This window comes from Sparus aurata, chromosome 2 (genome assembly GCF_900880675.1).
Source record: "Sparus aurata chromosome 2, fSpaAur1.1, whole genome shotgun sequence".
In the NCBI taxonomy this organism is placed as follows: Eukaryota; Metazoa; Chordata; class Actinopteri; order Spariformes; family Sparidae; genus Sparus; species Sparus aurata.
In genome coordinates, this window is record NC_044188.1 from 16,751,671 (window position 1) to 16,772,582 (window position 20,912).

Here is a 20,912-nt window from a genome sequence, read left to right on the forward strand (position 1 = left end):
CGTCATCATGCATTTAGTAGTTTCAGAGTAAAAGCGCACTAAATATCCTCAAAGGAGATAGCATATTAAAAACATTTTGAGAAGGTCTTCAAAGTCGAATAATGAAAGTTGGATTTTGATGTTTTGCCGTAATAATTGCCGCCTTTCTACTTCGTACTCTTTTATTATTTATGCTGCGGCGGAACACTTAAGTTGAATATTCAACGGCCGAGCGACATAAACATACACCTACTTATGGCACAATGACACCCACACACAGTTAACATATTTCTTTCGGTAATGACAGCTAAATGTCTGTTATTAAACTCTCTTTGATGATAAACAACCTTAGATGTTAGTTTTGGAAGCTACTTGTTATGGAAATATGTAAATTTCAGTTCATCCAGGTGTGGAAAAGAGACTCTCTGCGTAGCATCTCTGAAGGGGCACGAGGGTTAATTCATGCTCAGGAAGAATTTCAGTTAATTAATGATTTTGAAAGAAAGATTCTCGTAAAAAACAGGACGTTCTTTGAAAGCGTTTGGTTTGATATATATATATGTGTGTGTCTACTTGATATTTATTGATTTTAATCATGATGTGCACTGCAGTGTGATTAAACAGCAGCCTATAGCTCGATGATTTTCTTTTCTGCTAATGACTTTAATGAAATGGAACTATGAAAAGTTCGCCATGTCCTTCACAACTGCTCCTCACTGTGACTTTGATTTAATCAAATTGTAAGACGAGGTGACGAGAGGCATACTAATGCACCTCAGAAATTAATTGCTCCATTGAGAGCCGCCGTCAGATAAGAATGTGTCTCGTCTTATCAAGATGTGGATTTGATCTGTGTGCTGCAGACTGGAGCTCGAGTTACACTGAATCACTGACCTCTCAACTTCTCTCCCCCGGACCCCCTTTCTTCTCCACTCACTCGGCTCTCTGCTCCGCTCTCTCTCTTCCTCCTCTCTTTCCCTGACCTCCATCTTAACATCTTTTTGTTTGGATATCTGTGTTGTACCTGCCGTCTCTTACATTTTGTCTTTATCTCCTCCCCTCCTGCCCCTCTTGTCTTCTGCTCCACAGGCTTCAGAGCTGGGAATGCTGTCAATCTACTACACTTACATCTTCACCTCTCTGGTAAGCAAATGAAAGCTGGTGTGGGCATTTAAGGGAGATGTCGATTTCACGCCTACAGGAGCACATCAGTGCTCTAATGCTGCTGTAGTGTATTAAAATAGCGCACTTTAATTGCTGCTTTACGTGTAAATGAGTGATTGAATGAGTAGAGATAGGCAGGCAGGAGCTAAGACAGACGAATTATAGCTTTGCTGCATTATGGCATAGTCGATTTTCTCCCTCGCTGCATGTGACTGCAGATTAGAGACACGCTGGGTCTATAGTGGCTCCAGTCGTTGCCTGTTTGCCCTCCGTGGTTGAAATGCACCTCTGGACCAAATAAATAATGGTGATTAGTATAATTGCTACCGGTTCTATTGATGTTGTTGCTGCTGCAGTTTTTCTTATAATAATGATTGTGGAGAGGCTGCCAAGCTCACATTGAATGAGTGATGAAGTCATCGTCCATGGAGTCAACATTCATTTCTGTCAGTGAATGAGTCAAGGGGGAGCTCCACACATCCTTCCTCTACACCTGTCTTTCTTTCTTTCTTTCTTTCTTTTTTTCTTTTTTTCTTTCTTTCTTGGAATGAAGTCAAATTATTGTTAATTATTACAATAATTATTATTATTATGTTTTAAGGTTTTATGCTTAATTGGTGTTATTGTTTAGTTAATTAGCATACTGCATGCTGTTTAATTTCGCCTTGGTCTTTGAAACCTTTGAAATTGTGTGAATGTGAGGTGAAGAACCAATGCTTTAAAGGTGCAATATTTAAAAATTTGCATTTAAAACACTGAAAAATGATCTACAGTTATCAATAGAATGTGACGAGATATCAGGCATTGTGTCAAAGACGTCTACATACTGTATTGAAGAGATACGCGGACTTCGGCATGCTAACCAGCTAGTCCCCTGCCTGAAAACCTGTTTCTTCCAGCAGTCCAAAGCTCCTATGCAAGCAGTGTAAACACCAACACTCTCCAGATAGTCCGACTAGCTGCAGGGCTAACTGAGCTAACAAGCCAATGATAGTTAGCAGTGCTGCCCCTTTGTGCTGGGAAGCATTTGTGGTGGTCACTTTTTACCTATTGAGTCATTTAAAGGGCTTTGGAAATAAACATATATACAGTAGGCCAGTGCCACTGTGCCGGGATAGAATTAGAGTTTATTTTGAATGTTTTTCAAATTTTCTTCATGTCAGTAAATGGGCTTCATCTGTTGTCTGCACGTGGGACTCCTGCAGTTTTCTGCCATCGCTGTTACGCAGCGGCACAGTTGAGAAGTGATCCAGTCCCCCGCTCTTTGTAATAGTTGTCTGTGAGCTTCTGTAAATCCTGCTAGTTCTCATTATAAAAAGTTATCAATGTTGTAAAAGTAATTAACCTTCAACCATGTCTCAAGCAATGCCAATTTTGGTTGTTAAATTTGAGGGAATTATGCCTGAACACCCTTGAAAGTTCTTTGAGTTTTGATGTTTTTATCTGTTCTGTAATGTCCTTTAAACTTAAAACTGACTTCATCACATTGCATTACATATTGTGGAGTATTCACTTGTATTTAAAGCCACATTTTTTCCTATAGTGACTTCAATTTAAGGTGGCTTTGTAAAGGATGCTGCATATTGTTTACAGTGACATAGTCCTCAGAGGAAGGTGACAGAGGCAGATAGAGAAAGGGCTGAGAGAGGTAGCTAAACAAAGTGCTTCTCTGCAAAGTTGCTTTCAGAGCAGTAGCAGGTCAGCAGCTGAATCATTATGACTGATGATTCTCCTTAAATGCTTTATCTCAGGCAGGTATACACAAAGCACCTCTGCAGCTTCCTTTAAAGTCTAAGTTGCTTTTTGGACTGTAAAGTTATCATTCTTTTTCATAAATGCCCCTTGAATAGTGTATTTTGTAAATTAGAAGTACGGTTGGGCCGATCAATTAGTCCATTGTCCGTCGACTACTAATCCCTCAGCATCGTAACATCGTGATTTAAAAGGCTCCCCAGCAGAGAGCACAATTTTGAGGCGTGTTCCCTCAGAGTTACTGTAGGGCGAGTGTGGTTGCTGTTTGTGATATGAGGGGAGAGAAAATGAAAAGAATTATGCCTGGTGCTCGGTGCACGAACACTCGGTTACATTTGTGGCAGCAACGTTTCTTTTGCCGCGGGGCGGTTGTTTCTCTCAGCCTTTTTTATACACAGTTCTCTTAGCTTAGCTTCCTTGACTTGTTGACCAACATTGTTCTATGCATATGAGGCTGAACAAAGCTAAGTTACAGACATTTGGTGCAGGGACGAGGGCGCTCTCAAACCTGGAACAGATGTATCTCGGTGGTAACGGGGGATAGTATCCTCGGCGGTTGGAGATTCATGTCAAAGCCATGGCGGGAAACACAAGAACTACAGTGGTGAGCTAATCGCAACTGCTGCCTCAGGACAACACTGAGGGGACAAGCTGCCTCAAATTCCTAAACAACAATGTTATCGTCCATCACAATGTTTCACTGGAGGCATCGTCATATGCATAAAGATACCGGCTTGTAGAAAATGTGATGCTATGGTAAACTTACTCGATAGCTTATCCCTAATGGAAATTAATGAGGTTCGAGACACTTTGCTCTAATAGCGCTGTAGAGATGATTCATATCAAGCTGATTTATGATTCATTAAGAGTGGGCTGCTGCCATCTTCATGTTTTGCTCCACAGCCCTTGACACAATCACTTCTGCTATTGTAGCCCCCTCCTTCCTTTAATTTTACCTGCTTGTCTTTGCTATCCTTTGTGCCTACACCTAAATAAACCCCCTCGTCATCACTCTCCTGTGGTTTTGCTGTGCTGGCCTGCTGGAGGGCATAGAGATTCATATTAGATACTGGATGATGACCCCACATCCTCCCCTCCCGCCACCATTTACTTGAAGTCCAGCCATTGCTCAGTGACGGCATCGTTAATAGCTTCTTCTAGCATCATTAAAATGGTCAGCGGTGTGCCCCTAGCAGCCCGGAACATAATGCATAAGCTGTGAGTGGAAAAATGGACGCGCTGTTGCCTCCTTACTTATAGTAATCAGTGATTCATCCTATTTATTGTGTTGTTAAATGGCTCCATTGCTGAGCGTCATTCTCACCACGCACACATGTGCATGAATATACTCTGACACAATGGACACAAGTTTCGTCATATTCTCTCACTGTTCAGTTCAGCATTCGTTCGCCCATTTTCCAAACTCACTGTGATATTACATCTGTGAAAATGGCAATAATACATTAAGTGCCCGGGTCACTCTTTGATCCTCTTATTAAAGTACACTATGTGACCATCCTGTCCAGAGAAATGACACCATCGCTCATTTGTTCAAAGAGCTTAAAACTACCTAGAACATCCAGTGCCAAACTCAGACATATTGATGTTCTCTGCCAGGAGTAAAGGTATGTAGGTCAGGGTGGTGAGTGGGCGTTCAAAGGGGATGATTTTGGCAGAGTTTACTTGAGACTGGAGTTCACATCCCAGTCGACGTGTGTTTCCTTTAAGTATGACAGCAAACTTCTAACAAACTTTACCAGGCTGCCTCCTCAACCATTTCTTAACCAAAACTGACAGTGTGCTAAGCCCTGCCATCTTGGTAGTTGTCGCTGCACCTGTCAGCCTTTCGTTTGCATCTGGCAAATAAGTAGTTTACAGCGATAATGAGGCCAGATTTACTACGTGGAATGTTTTGACATTTTTGAATCAATGGGTACCTGAATTCAGAAAGAGGTAGACAGAAGCAGAAGCTTCTCGTATGGAGCTGGTGACTGTCAACTGTGAAATTGTCGCACATTTTTTTCAGATTTAGCTAATTTGATCATTTGGCTAAACATGTTACAATGCTAAATAATGAGATATCTCTTGAAATATTAAATCAGACTGTCATTTTGTTGTCAACCCTGTATGGCTGGATAGCTTACTAAGCTTGCACAAGCAAGATGGAGGTTAGATGTATGCAATATTGTTTGTATTCAATGAATGTGTCACTTTGACATGAAAAAATGCATTAAGTGATAAAGACTACTCCATATGTTTGGTGCGTTTAACACTATCTCAGCTAACATAAGCTGGGGTTGCTACAATATGCATTTCCCAAATCCAATTAAAAGGACACTATCATTCCACTGGCCTTGAAAGTTACATTCGGTTATATTCGAGGTAGTAAGCTCGTTAGCTGAGCATGCTAGGGTTTCCCGCTTATGGTGGAGTAAACCAACAGTTCGATCAATTCCTAAATCTCTTTTGCTCTTGTGTTTTTGGTTTTAGGAAGGGTTGAACTATCCTCTAAACTTGTTATAAACCAATAGTCAGTCTTTCTCAAGTCCCATACAAGCTGCTACAGCATTTGGAAAAGCTTGAAAGGAATTCTTTGCGAAGAGGGGTTTAGCTAATTGTCAAGAGAGACTTGCCTTCCAAGAAAACCTCATCAAAAACACTATTTACACTTGTAACATTTCTAAAAACTAAAAACCCAGAGTGGTTTTGTGTGGCTCACCTGTGGTTTAGATTAAGTAACAGTGTGTTTTGAATTATGGCCTGTGTTGTTGTTTATTTGATATTAATGTCGACGAGAACACTACTTGGGGTGTGATACACTATCGGAAGTTTGAGCGCAGGCATGCACAGGAAATCAGGATAACGAAGGTTAAATTCCTCATAAATCCCAAGGAAAATATCAACAGTACTCTTACGCATTGACATACAGCCAAATATATACCGCTCTCATAGAAAATAACTGTACTCATAGCAACCGGGTTACGTACAGTAACTAAGAGTTATGATCCTCAACCCACACTAGCAGTAAACTCTTCGGTACCGGCATTTAACCGCCCATAAAAGCACAAGTAGCACACAAATCAAACATCAGAAAAGGAATAAAAAGTGCACAACAAACTGAACTTGTGACAGACTGGTGTCAGCGCTCATATTTAACAAAGTCAAAGTTGGTTCAGAGCCCTCTGTGTTTCATTTCCCGAAAGGCAGATGAAAGAAATGTTTCTGCACTGAGTCACAGAAGCTTGTGGAAGAGAGGCTATCCTGGACGTGACGTCATGACTTCAGCTCTATAATTGCGTTCTATATTTAGCTGCCTAAATATAGCCTGCGGGGCAGCAGATCGGAAAAATGGTCCTCTTCTGTTTTTGGGAAGCATTTTCAGATTTCACAGTAGTTTGTTCAAAGTTTGGGACCTAATTTGTTCAAATAATTTTTTATAAAATCTCAGCACATTTCTATTTTCCTCATGGCTGAGTGACAGACATACAGTACAGGAAGCAAGATGGACGATGGAGATGATTGTACAGTCACTAACCTTTCGTTGTACCGGTTCATAGGTCTGTGATGACATGTGTGCGCTCTGAATGATAACGGCTGTTCCGTTACATTATATATTTCCATTATCTCGGCAAGCAAATAACATTTCCTGACATCTAATTAAAGGTGACTCTTACCACATCCTCACTCACCTTTGGCCCTGAAAAAGCTTTTACATTAGGCGACCTGTGACCAGATACGATCACTTTTTCCTAACAGCGTTTCTAATGAATTCAATTAGTTGAAAATACCGTGGGGCAAAGAGAATCTGCAGCCCTTTTAAAGAGAGAGAGAGAGAGAAAGATTTAGATATTTCTGTGATGCTCAGAAGAATGCAGATAAATGTGAAATGAGCAGCTTGTGTTTATCTTTCTCAAACAAAACACAAAAGCTTATATCAGAGAAAGGCAGCAGTGGTTTGATGTAATTGCCTTATGTGTTTTTTCAGTGTGATGCCTGTCAGAGCCGGTGCTAAGTGTCTTCTATAAAATCTTTGTTAGTGCTCTGACATCAGCTCGACGTTATTGAGCTTCACAGAGTTTCGGTGTGAAGGCAGCTTTCCAGTGCTGTGGAGAATTTAAGTGTTTTTCAGGTAGAGGCCTGTGATCCAGGAAAGTAATTGCTGGGTTTCCTCCCACAGCACTTACTTAAATTATTAAACTGTCTTTCTACAGCCATGTAGTGTTTAATTTAATTTTTAATTCAATTTAATTTTCCTCTACTTTTTAAGGACAGTAGGCAGGATTCATAAGTATTGTGTTGTTATTCTATTGACTTTTTGAGAATGGAGAAGGAGCACACAAGCTCAGAGGTGCACGTCTTCACTCTTCACACTGCCGTCTCCGGGAACATTGTCAGAGATTTATTTTCCACAAAGTCTGTGGCTTATGATGTGTTTTCTTGTTAGCTCACATAAATCTAAAATTCCGCTGTCTGTGATTTAAAGTTTGCCTACCGCAGCCCCTCATTAACCAGAATAGATACAGAATTGGCACCAACGTGCAGATAATTCACTTGTTCACTGTTATCATAAAAAAGTTATTTTAACAATTTAATAACGCCTGTGTGGGCAGGAGGATTGACCTTCTGATGGCACCCTAATTAAACTTACACAGATAATAAAAAACTATGTTTGGAGGTTCAGATTAGAGTCACTGACCATCTAAAACTATGTGTTAGGTGGGAGCATTCTCAGTTTACTCTGATCAAAAGGGAATCTAATCTATCTAAATTGCTGCCCAGAGATTTCAGTGTGGCTATGTTTATAATTATGTGATGGAACGGCTGAGAGTTAACTGGAGGCTTTGCAGTTCTGTGTTGATTTAGGGTTAGGAAAGTTGATTCTGTGGTTAATGCTGATTCAGGATCAGCTTCTGGAAGCAGGAATGATATAGTAGCTAAACTGACCTCACAACCATAAACACAACCCGATCACCAGAATGATAGCTGTTATAAGCTAAGTACATTATTCTTTAGTTCCTTTTTTTGGTTCAGTTTTTTTTTTTTTTATCTCTCTCATATCACTGTACTGAGTTCAGTACTGTTTAGGTTTGGGCACAAAAGCACTTGAATAGGGTTAGGAAAACATCATGGTTTGGCTTTTAAATGCTTGTTTTGGGCACTCGATCACAGATGGAGATTGTCTTTCTTTATATGAAAAATAGCTGGTAATGTTTGCCATGAAGACGGATGGAAATGTTTCCATAAAAAAAAAAACATGTTTTGTAGGTAAAATGGCTGAAAATGTCTCAGTGCCTCCCTTCCACATACATCTTCTTATCCAAACTAATTTCTTCTGCTTTAGTTGTTTTGTTTTCTCACTGCAAGTATAAACTTTACCACGGCATGTCGTTGCACCGGTCTCCATATTGTTTACGTCTACTTCCCCATGAGATCACGTGAGCCGCTTCACTGCTCCCTTTTGCACGATAATCGTAACAACACCCTGTGTGATGCGCCATTATTTTCAAATCTTGTAGCTCGCGTATGTTTTAAGATTTGAGACAAGAACATCTGTGAAGATTCCCCTTATTTGCGTGATGCAACCTTATTTCACAGTCGGTTAGCTTTTTAAAAGTCCTGTAGTGTGAGCCTTACTCAATCAGGCTGATCAATGAGTTGGAACTTTTGTCAATAGTTTGACCTCTATCTCGGCTCGTGTTGTCACGTTGTTATTGAATTTTTCTTTTGTTGAATTGCAGGCTGTCTCTCTTTTTTCCATTGTTGTGACATTTATGAGTGTGACGTTAATGAATTATGTGAATAAAGCACATTATCGTCACTGCTCCTCATCTCCTTTAACCTGATTGAAACAATGCTTTAGAAGAAGGACTTTTTAAAAATGAAGGTAGATACAGTTTGAATACATTGGTGTGTCATCCCTCCCATCTAAGATTAATAGGATAATTATAGTCTGAAAATAATTAAAGTACTTTCACAGAAGATTAGAAACACTTCAGACAGGAGAAAACATGTCAGACTCCTGCAGTATGTGCTCCACAGATGAAGACACATCACACAGTTGTAGTAAGGACGCATTGTCTGGCCATGGAAACAGTTTGGAGGATAAAAAAAAATGCTATCATATTAATAATGTATTATAATTACATACAGTGTCTCTTTTTAAATCATTTATGAATAATTAAAGCTCTAACTGGTATTAACCAATCATGCAGCACCCTAACAAGTGATGATAAATATGCAGTTTACCAAGAGGTGCATGTAGGATTAATTATGCTTGTGCATAAGATAACATACCCATGACTCACTTATGACTCAGAAAAAGAAACTAATGTAATAACTTTTGTTGTACAACTCCATTGAAATGCGTAATAAATTCCACAGTGACCTTTTACTTCCCGGGCCTACAAACAACCATTTATTTTGCGTGTTCCTTCCCTTTCTGCCCCCTCCTCCCTCGCTTCTTCTCCCTCTTTGTCTCCCCCTGATTTTCTTCCACCGTTCCCTCCTTCTGTCTGCGTCGTCTGCTGACACTTCATTTATCTCTGGTCCTGACATCCCTGACTAACGATCTGCCAGACTGCTCCCCTGCCTAATCTGTTTCCCGTGAATCATCTCAAGACGCTCGTCAACGTCCGCACACAGCTACCCCGTCTCCAGTCAGGGTTCTTTGTCATGCCCACTTATGGATTTGACTGCTTTCCGTCTTCATTCTGTTTCTGTTTGTTTATTCTGCTCCGTGTTGATGCTATTAATCTGGTGTGAGAAATTAGGGGAGGAAGAAGAAGAGGTGGATGCGGCGCTTCATCTCCTATCATAACCAGGCAGAATTGTCGAGCTGCATTCAAGGGAATAGAATAGAATAGAATATGTTCTGATGTTTCAAACTGTGTTGGCAAAATATGAGCACGGGCGTCGCAGCCATTTTACGAGAGTGGGGCAAGTGCCAACCAAGTGAGCTGAACTAGTCACTGGCAGCTGGGTTAAGGTGGTCAGACGCTGTCACTACAAAAAGCCTCTAATCAAGAGCGTAAATGAGGAAGGAGGAGGGAAAACATGAAAGGAAAGAGGGAAGTAAAATGGAAAATGAAACTAAATCAGGGGAGAAAGATAGAAAGTGATGAAACGAAGCAAAATGTGATGAAGGGCATACTGTAAAGGCAGGGAAGAAATCTAGAGAGAGAGATTCTATTTTATCATCATCTTTGAAAATGTTCACTGTGTGTTTGTTACTTATATAAAGCCATGTATGACCAAGGTCCCTAAAGAGACAATGGATGTCAAAGTTCGATCATTCATTGGCCATCATTAGAGCTAATGATCCTCAGTAGCTGCTGCCTGGGGTTAAGAGAGATGCTGCTTTGTTTTTTTTCATTCATTAAAAGCCGTATGATTCAGGTAGTTGTTCAATGCAGCAACAGTTCTCCTCGCTACATTAATTCAGCTCCGTGCTCTCCAAGGGTAATGTAGTAATGCTTATTCTGGAAACAAGTATTCCCTTTTGTTGATGGTGTTGATCACAATTAGACGCTCAGGTGATACAGAGGAGGCATCGCTCAGACTCTATCGCGCATTGTTGCTTTTATTCCACACGATAAAGCTCTCAGCGTCGGTTTTTATTTACCTCCCTTCCCGCGAAGTCCACTTAATACTAGCTGCTAATATCCTGAGCTTTAACTGTAAGGCCTAATAGAAATCTCGGCCCTTGGGTCGCAGCAAAACAGAGAGATTAAAACAAGAACATGCTTCATGGAAGAGCGGGCAAACCGAACAGCTCCACAGGGCTTCTCCGGCTCGTCTCTGTTAACTTTGTTTTTTCGGGGGGGGGGAATGTGAGCTGCTGACATCCTGCAGCTTCCTCGGCTTTAACTTAATGTAGCGCTCGCATGAGAGATGACGCACACACACACGCACACACATATGCTTGTCTGATGGATGTATACACGCACACAGTCAAAACAAACGCACACGCTCGCAGACGCACTCCTTGCTCCCATCTAAGTGATTTGTATCCCACGATCCGAGCTACTCGGCAGGATTGAATAAATCACATCAGGTTGGCAGTGACTCATCATATGTTGACGGGATGCCTAATGTCATTTGAAGGTTAGGTGAGCACGGGATTGGGCCTAGCAGCGCCTCGCTTTGTGATGTCATTTTGAGTCTTGACGAAAGTGCGCGGCACACACAGACACACACATTTGCATCCAGTCAAAAAACACGCATTGACGTGCGTCGCCAGCTGACATATTATCGCCTCTCTGCAAAGCCAGGGCCATTAGTTCAACCACACACACGCACGCACACACACAGACACACACACACGCACAAACACCCACACACACACCCCTCCGTCTGTTTGTTTTGTTCTTCATGTTCCATTTCCCCTCCGCACACCCGTGATCCCTCTTGTCACTGCAGTCATTGTCATGCATCCGTGCCCGAGGAGCTGCCAGCGCTTCCTGACTGTCACACACACATAAATACGTACACATGAACGATAAAACTCAAATAAATAAACTTGTGTACATGCTCAGCCCGCACGACATCCCGTCCCTCCCAACCGCACATACATAGTCGGCCTCCTTATCTAACCACCTGCCTGTCTGTCTGCTTCCCGGAAATAAGGTGTGTATTTCTTTTTCTTGACTCCCCGTGTCATAAACAAGGAGAAAACGGTGATACAGACACACGCCTGCAAAACCCATTTTTCCTTTTCTCTGCATGCGCATGAGGAGAGTCAGGTCTTACTTTTGAAGCATGGCTGATGCTGTTATTCACTATTTAATCCCTATTCTTTCCCAGACGCCACCGTGCCCCCCTCTATTTGTTCTTGGCCAGTTGGGGTTCCGGGCTCGACATGCTCCGTGCTTCTAATTATTCCTCCCAACACTGTCAAATGATGAAATGCTTTATAATTGAATGTGGCACCGAGGAACAGGATGAAATGTACCCCTGCCTCTCCAACCTGCACAAACATCATTTTCTAATTTTCCTCTCCGTCGCTGGTTCCAACAGTTTTTTTCATTCACAATTTCTGAGTAGGTTGCTTTGCCCTCTGTCTCTATGAGCCAGTAAAGAATGGATAACAGTGGCTGGCTGCCCTTGTCCTTGTCATTTCACCTCGTCTTTACTGCCACTGCTCTTTATACCGCCAATACCTGCATCCTGCATCTCTCACTCTCTGTACGTCTCTCTCACTCTGTTTGTCTGTTTGGCATTAATAGCATTATTGTCTAGGTGATACAGAATTCAATTTCACAAGTTTATTGTTCTGGTAAAAAATTTGTGCCCCCATATCTGCGAATGTGAATGAATGGAGGGAGCATCCCTTTAAAAAAAAGAACACTTCACATCAACCTCGCCCTCCATCTCTCCGCTGTGCACTGTGGTACACCAGATTTATAAATCCAACCTAAAAAAAAAAAAAAGTGTTGTCAGTCAAACTGCTTTAGAGGGCAGCCACTGTGACTGTGAAAATGATTGGGATTTAATTAATTCCCCTCCACGGCTTATGTAAAGTTCATATTTCCCTGTTTAGACACAGAGTTTGAGAATCAATCAACTGAGTAATAGAAAAGGTAATAGGCTACGTGGACGGTGACAACAGAGAGCTGCATCCATCCAGAATATAAACTATGTCATTATTATGTCACAACAAGTGTGTTTTCCCAAATAATGTGCGCTCACTACTTGCTGTATTGGAAAGATGCCAACTCACCTCGCTGAGAATTACATTTATTGTTCTGGCTCTTTGGAGAGCGGTATAAATACTTGCTGCCATAAACGCAGCTTGTCCTCAAATCGAAGGACAAATTCTATTGAGGCCTTAAATTAATGCGTTCTCACTTTGCGCCAAATATCAGCTTCTGATTTAGCTGCTCAGCTGAAGCAGGTTGAGGGAAACTTTACCCCAGTTGTTTATCTCAGTTGTCTCACATTGGGATTTATACCTGACACAATATCTATGCATGGGTCTTGATTGATTGGGCCGTATTGTGCTTTGATTGCATTTCATTCCTGAATTTGCTTCATGCAACTTCTATTGCGCCTTGTCTCATCATTAAATAGGAGGCCACTGCCGTGTGGTGGCTCAACCCAATCGGCAGAATAAATGTTAGCTAAGTATCTCTGCAGAACTACAGATAAGTCAAAACTGAATGTTTCTCAATGTTGCAACTATGCTTCATTTTCATTTGAATGTGCTATTTCTCTCGGGTCACAGCGCTCTGCATATACTCTTCTTAGGTTTAGGCACAAAACCATCTCGGTATCCTGGTTTGGCTTTAAATGACGGTCAAGGTCATGGATGGAGATGGTCCGTCTTCTCGTGAAAAAAAAGTCAATCGAGTGTGTAAAATTTAGAGTCCAGTGTTTTGTTTGTCCATGCTGGGCTACTGTAGAAAATGTTGCGTTGGCTCTGTGGAATAGGATCCACCCCCACTGTAGATATAAAAGGCTCATTCCAAGGTAACAGAAACAATGACTGTAGTTTCACGTAATTATACACTAATTAAATCATAATTATGAGTATTACAGACGTCCCCATAAATCCTACACACTGGACCTTTTTAAATTGCAGAAATTGCTGGGTTTTTTTCCGTTTTGGCGTCTTGAGTCAGCATTGATTACCCAGTAATGTTGCAGTTGCCGCGTGTGAAAAGACCTTGAACACAGTAGCGGTGGGGAATATGCTTACGTCTTTGATGTGGAGGCTGAGTAAAATGCTCCACTGACACTTCCCATCAGTTCATTATGCCCCATATCAGATTGCACAGACGATTAATAAACCGAGTCGCATTCATGTCTTAATCACTTATAAATTGCAAATAAGCAACTATGGAATGCGAGGAGATTATGTAGGCTGCTTGCAATTGTTATGCATTATTGCTGATTTTGTAGGGGGCAGTCACAAAGACATCAGTTCCAGACCCCCTTTCATCACTGATTGAGCATATTGTCTGATATTAGAGCCTCTCGTTTCTGCGCCTGCTATCGCCTGCGTATGTTTCCACTCAAAGCATATGATGATTGTGAAATGTTTAAGAAGTGATTACCATTATTCTATACGCAGAATACTTTGTTCGAATATCTGGTCGACCACCTCACAAAGAGGGGAAATGTCTCCTCAAAGTCTTCGCTCCGACTCTGGCGCAGAAAGAGAGATGAGCGACAGGCGCATTGAGATGCATATCAGCATTCGTGAAGGGCGTTCATTAATCATTTATGGCTAATTTGGAGGGTTAACAGGTTGGTACGTGAGGTCCGCTCATGTTCAAGAAGTTATATATTGATCGGGATTCATGCATAGAACTTGTGTGATTCTGGTTTTTAATGAGCTCCTAATGGAAACCAGAGTCAGTCCACTAGGAAGGCAAATGCATTTTTTAAAAATGGTGCGCGAGACAAATGTTTTCTGACTTGGATAGCGGAGTCTGTGCGAGAGACTGCCGACGACCTGCCGTGTTTAATATGAGCGTCAGGCCTCCTCGCCTTATCACTCTAAACATAACTTTTCCAACGAAAATGAAAACACACTCTGAGAGGGCTTGTTTACCATAAAATTATAAGACTTGAAGTTCCTCAGTCTCTTTTTATCTTTACAGATTAGCCAGACGGCGGCTGGATGTTTGTGTAAATGAGGGTAAACCATTTAGTGCAGTGTTCCACCTCTCAGACTCACACCTTTGTATGTGCGAGGAGTTCTGCTGTATTGATTACTCTGTGTCAGCCCTATTACCACCAGCTCTCCCTCTGAGCCCCGCGTCTAGATGACTCAGTGTTGACAATTGTATTACAGCCTATTATCTTCCAAATCCCGGGGCTTGAGTCATGGCTTACTGTAGGGTCTTCTTTGGAAAGTTGAAATTGCTTGCAGACTTCATACCCGTCTTCCTTTCCATGCTGTATAACTCTCTTCCCGCCGCTATTCCACAGACCCACGTCTACCTATCTTTCCTTTTCTTCCCCTCTACTATTTCCTCCTTTGGGCCCTGGCGAACCAAACTGACATCAGAGAACTAGCTCTGATTGTTGCACCAAACAAGCTCACACGCTCTGAGCCTGCGTTAAAGGAAATACCTCTCTGCTGATGTACAAACTGTTGCTATGATAAGCTGCACTGTCCTTCCATGGTCGGTGGACCGCTCGCCTACTTTCTTTCTTCTACCTCTTTCCATTCCTAACCCTTTTTTCCCCTTACCCTCATTTGCCAACCCCGAACCCTCCATTCTCCGTATAACAGTCTGCTAACCTGCATATACAATGTCGATATGATGCAAGAATCATTTTCTCCTCCACGCCACTTCGTTTGAAATTCTTACATGCACACATTGTTAAGAGAGCTTCTAATGGCAGGCGATTTCCCAACATCACGCTTCTCGAATAGCACCATCTCCGTGACTTGCAAGGGTGCATATGCTCCAGAGTAATGAGCTTGTTAATTGCTAATTAACTTGAAATAAAGGCGTGTTTAAAAAATAAAGAAATACAAAAAAAAAGAACTGTCAGTATTTCTCTTTGCTTTAAATGCTCTCAGCTGTGAATCTACACCAGAAAGGCCATCGGTCGGTGACCTCAATTACCCCAAAGTCAAGCCTCTTTAACAAACCATCAAACTCTGGTTGAGTCTTGTGCTCTTGTGTTTTCAAACTCACATGTCACCTTGGTTTGCGTCAGTGTGTTATTTTGTATTCTATCACATTTAGCAACTGGCAGAAAGTCATTAGCGATATTTGGAACCAAATATCATGTCCAGCTCGCCGCTGTCTTAATCAGCCTGATGGAGCTTTCGTTGTGAATATAATGGTTATTGTATTCTGATTATCACTCGGCCAGACGAAGGGATCCAGACAGGAAGTTCAATACACAATCAAGCTGAGCTGATTGCTGAGCTGATCGTGTCCAATCAGGATTAGTGAGGGGCTACGGAACAAGTTATCTGCCGTGATGCAATTTCAATTTGACGTCCTGTCAAACAGGCAGGTTGAGGTCTCTTATTGAGTCGTAGTGGTTTAATTAGGTCACTCGGAGACCGCAAATTAACTTTGAATTGGGGTAATTAGGATGCACCTGTAAGCGAGACTTCTGAGGTGAAGTTCTTCTTCTCAAGGTCTCTGTGTCGCAAATTATTTGGAAGACCTACTGTGTTGTCTTTTCTCATCTTCAGTGTGTTATATGGGTTCTTCTGTATGTAAAAGATCAGTCAGCACCAACAGCGCCGCTCTCCCACAGAAACAACTACTCCTGAAAAGCCTCGTCAAGTAGCTCCACCTCTAATTCTGGAACTTTGTGACATCACACTGTCACATATTTGCATATCGTATGCCTATATTCACAGCAGCAGTGAAGAGGTAGGACAGGAAGCAGAAAACACCACATAGCCGACTGGAGACACTGGCTCAGGCATGTTTGACCTGACCAATCAGAGCAGACTGGGTATTTTTGGGGGGTGGGGTCATAAAGAGACAGGAGCTAACACAGAGCGTTTCAGACAGACTACATAAAACTATTAGCCTGAAAATGTGCATAATATGTCTCCTTTAACTTATCTTTGTGATTAGTGTGATTTCCCAAACTAAATGGCTTTAATCCCAGTTTGTCTAGCTGTTTATGATGCCTATGTATACTTCATCACAATACAGAACACCCTGCTGATCCCAATTCAGTTAGCTGCAGAATTGGCCACATCTTTTGTCTTGGTGGAGAGTAGCACAAAGAATGTATAGGACAATGCTTGCGCAGGCAAAAGAAGACATAGAGGAAAACTCACAAAGCAATGTGACATTTGAATTGAAGCCTGGGAATACTGTGTTATAATGACGATGCAGAAAACAGAAATAAAATGCAAAACAAAATCGAAATGCGGCAGCAAATTCCCTTCTCTTTCTGGTCCACAAGACCTCGGCGTGCCCGTCACTGTCAATCCAGCAACTACAGAGCTGAGCCAGCAGGGCTCAAGTCACCTCAGCTAGTCAGCACAGATTAAAAAAATTGCTTCAGTTTGTTTTGATCAGGGAACAAGGAACCCTTTGAGCTGCTCTCCCTTTGCATCTCTGTCAGTGTCAGATGTAGGGGAAATGTGAGATATAAGATTATAGCAAATACAGCAAAACATGACTCGAAGAAGAAATTACCAGTTATAGTGTGTTCTTTTTCCCTGCTCCTACGGAGAGAAGGTCCTCTCTCAGATCTGAGGGGTTACTGGGTCTTGATGAGAAACACTCGGGTGATCGATGTGAACACTCGGGGCTTCACTGAGACGAGCAGAGTTTAGATGGAGACTCATCTCCATTATCTGCTGCTTCTCCCTCTGTGTTTTTTTTTTTTTCTTTTGTCTGCAGCTGTGTTTCAACCGCCCACTCATCCACCCCACTGCCGACTCCGCAGTCTTAGAGGTCCAGGAAACCGTTTTCTGTTTCCAAACAAAATAATCATGCTTGGTGGATGCAAAGCTTTTCAATTAAGAGAAGCATTCATAAGTAATGTGAAGACATTTCTCTTTCTTTTTTCTTTTTTTTTTTTTACTTTGAAGGCTTTTCTTCTTCAAATTTTCATTTGCTTTATGTGCTTTCAGCTGCGATGTTCCTCTGTAAAATTCTGCTGGGATTTGGAGGAATAGCTTACTGGGAAAAAAAAAGAGAGACTGTTTCAGATTCCAAACATATGCTCATGTCTGCAATATTCATGGTGTTTTTTGCCTCCACCAGACTAAGAATTACTCTGGGCATAAGGTCTCCGCCTCACAAATAGGCTGTTACTGTTGCAGGTCAGACGTAATTCTATGAATAATGGAACGAAATTGGTCATTTGTTTCCAACAATCTGCAGGAAGGCTGCCAGGTTGTTGTGATGTATGCGGCTATTAAAAGCTTTCAAACAAAGCTAATGTATCAACCCCGGCATGCTGCACCAAGATAGATGGTATGTTAATTCCATGGCCATCTCGCAGAGTGAAACTAGCTGGTCACCGGGGATGATGTAAGGTGACACGTTGGTGACGAGCGCAAGAGGAATGACTTTTGGCTCGGTCCATGCACGTACGGTACGGCGAGTAAGTATCTCGAGAGCGGGGCGGCTGGCAAGTAATTGGAGGAGCACACAATTACAGTCTGCATGTCCTGCTGCGGTAGACTATCATGTTGAATTTCAGTTGCAGAAAACCCTGCAAATCATTATCCAATTTTGCTTCCACGTCCCAGGTTCATAACAAAGTCTGCAGGCACGGCATTTTGGTAATTCTGCCTCTCTCCTCCTCCTCTCCTCCCATCCCACGCTCGCATTGTAATTAAGAGGCTGCAGGAGGCTTTAGAGCTCAGGCCGAATTTACGCAATTGATACAAGCATGAAATGACTTATTGCCAAAAAACACTGCGTGAACATTCCAGCTATTAGGGAATAATCAGTGTGCCGCTGGAAGTGGATTTCAGTGCAGAGTGAGGACCAGACTGAGACACGAAGGTTTCAGCCTGTATTACCCTTCCTCCGGTACAACAGGAGGGGTGTAATTAATTAGGGCTTTATCATCAGGCAAACCAATATGCAGTTTACAGAAATGTTACTCAATCATAGGCTACTGGAGTCAGTCTGCTCTTCCACAGGGCTGCCGTGCTAGATGAGCAGTTGGAGATGCCTTTTCCTTTTTCGTTTTTCAAATTGTCAATTATGATTATCACAACCAACGGCTCTGTCTTTATCTAGGCCAGATTTTACACAACAGAGAAAAATGTTCTGAGCTGGTGATTTGAATACATGAATACAGGGAAACAGGCATAACAAAGTTGGCAGTTCATATTTAATATATAATGTGTTGATTGATTGATTTACTGTACTGGGCTGCTAAAGTTTGCAGTTAACTTTCGGGACTATTGAGAGGCTCCACAGTCCGCCATTGCTTTAAAGAAAACATAAAAAGATCCATTGGCATAAACAAAGATGATGTGACTCTCCCCCTGACATGACAGGATCTTTAGCCTGCTTTTGGGGCATCTGTTAGGGATCGATGAGCTCTTGGATTGCGTCCTTGAACAAATCACACTTGGCAATTTATACACGAGCATCAAGCCAACACCAATTTGTCTCTTATTTGTCTGCGACCTCTAAACACTGTTGGCCAGTGGACGATCAGGGCTACACTCCTGTAGTTAGAACGCGATATAAAGAGCAGGAGTAGATATTTTTCCCTCAGGACAGAGCTGGAAGAAGATTGAAATGTTCACTTACATTCCATTGGGGAAAAAAAACATATTTTTTTTAATTTTATTTATTTATTTTCATTTTTATTTGTATGACAATCCCTATTACCTCTTTAATTTGTTTTTAAAATGATGCCTATGAGTCATTGAGTGCAATTTCAATTCATTATTCAGCCCTCATTTGACATTATTGCAACTGCCATTGACCCGCAGTTCTCTCAATTTCAGGGAGCCCCATTAATTTTTTTGCTCTATTAACAAAGTTCTCCAACAGAAAAAAAAAAATGCTCAGATGACTCAAACTCATTCAAACACTGAGGCTCTTCATATTCACAATACGAAGCGGCAGCCTAGAATTTCTTGCACAGCATGTAGCGCATACACATTACAGAGCCCTCTGTAAACAGTGCCTTATCTGTCAACAGAACGTTTCTGGAAGCTATCTCAGAGGTTCAGTTACAGGAAGTTGAAACGTGCGTGCAGCCGGAGATGCAGCCTGATTTGGCGGATGTCCTCGAAGCTCAGGGAATCACTATAATTTCAGCATTTCCATCCTATTTAGAAGGGATGAGATCAGTGGGAGAGAAAGAGGCTGGTGGATCTAAAGAGGTTTCGGCTTCATGTTGGATATCCTGTCTAGGATGCTGGGTTTATGGGAGCTTACACCGCTGCATGGAAATAAGTCTCGTGCACGCGTGTGGACGGGGTGTTGAGGGGTTGGGGTCGTGGCAGGGTATCCCACTATTAGCAGCATCGGTCCTCCCGGGATCTCATTATTCACCGCTAAGGCGGCCTACATCATAACAAACACCAAGTGGTCGTACCTCCATTAGGCCGCTCCTGAGTGTACATGTGTGCATGCGTGAGAGGTTATGTGAAGAGTATGAGATATCACTGACGGGATGAAAAAAAATCCACATAAAAAGATAAAAGAGACTTCAGGAGGATAAAGGAGACGGAGACAGAAATAAAGAATAGATGAGACGGAGGCTTCCGCATTTAGAGGTTTTCAGAGGAGGTGAAGCAACAGGTTTTGGTCGGTTGGCTCGAAGATTCTGGCTGCTGATTGATCTCCAGGTGACAGCCGGTGTCGGGGAGGGGGGGCGGGCCTCAGCCAGGCTGTCATTCCTCTCGCACTCTCCCCCGCTCATCTTCGCTTCAACTCCCCCCTCCCCCGGCCACTTTTTAAACTCTCGGCTGTGCCAAATAATCTCTCACCTTCTTCCCCCCTCCATTGATTCAACTTCTCTCTCTCTCTCTCTCTCTTTTTCTGTCCTTCCCATTATCATTCTGTTCCTCCACCCTTTTCACCCCTTCAGTGGTGACAGTTGGTTCCTCCACCGCTCTCTCTCCCTTCTGCCCTCCAACTCCGCCACTCCGTTCCCCCTCTGCTGGGAACCAACTGTCCTCTGCTACGACGGCGCTGTCCGTTTCACACCACCTACTTAGCATGCGCGAGAGTGTAATTGCTCATGCGGAGGGATTTAGGCTCTGTTTGTGTCCGACTACGTGTGTGTGTGTGTTCCAATGTGAATGTGTGTGTCTGTGCCCTGCAAGCCCACAAACACGGCGCATTAGTTTTCTTCAGACATAGCCTAGGGATATTGTGGTGACCTTGGTCTTCACTGGGTATGTGCATGTGTTGCTCAATTATCGGCGTATCATTTCCCCGCGTGCAAGTTCGTGGTTTGCGCGTGCATACAGACAGGCACCCCTTGAGGGGCATGTGTAATGATAGGCTCGTTTGCACAGCTCTTGCCTCTAATGATCTATTAAAGTACACTTAGCCAGTAATTATATGGCCAGTCCCAAAAGGCTTAGAGGCCCC

General features: G+C 42.4%; 1 protein-coding gene across 7 annotated transcripts in view; it reads left to right on the forward strand.

Moving 5' to 3' along the window:
• grik4 (glutamate receptor, ionotropic, kainate 4) overlaps nt 1-20,912 on the forward strand; it is a 339,847-nt gene that overhangs the window by 251,920 nt on the left and 67,015 nt on the right. For all 7 annotated transcript variants that reach the window (XM_030406054.1, XM_030406044.1, XM_030406072.1 and 4 more), the window contains one exon: nt 1,069-1,122. In XM_030406054.1, the coding sequence (XP_030261914.1) occupies nt 1,069-1,122 (54 nt within the window). The remainder of the gene's footprint in view (nt 1-1,068; nt 1,123-20,912) is intronic.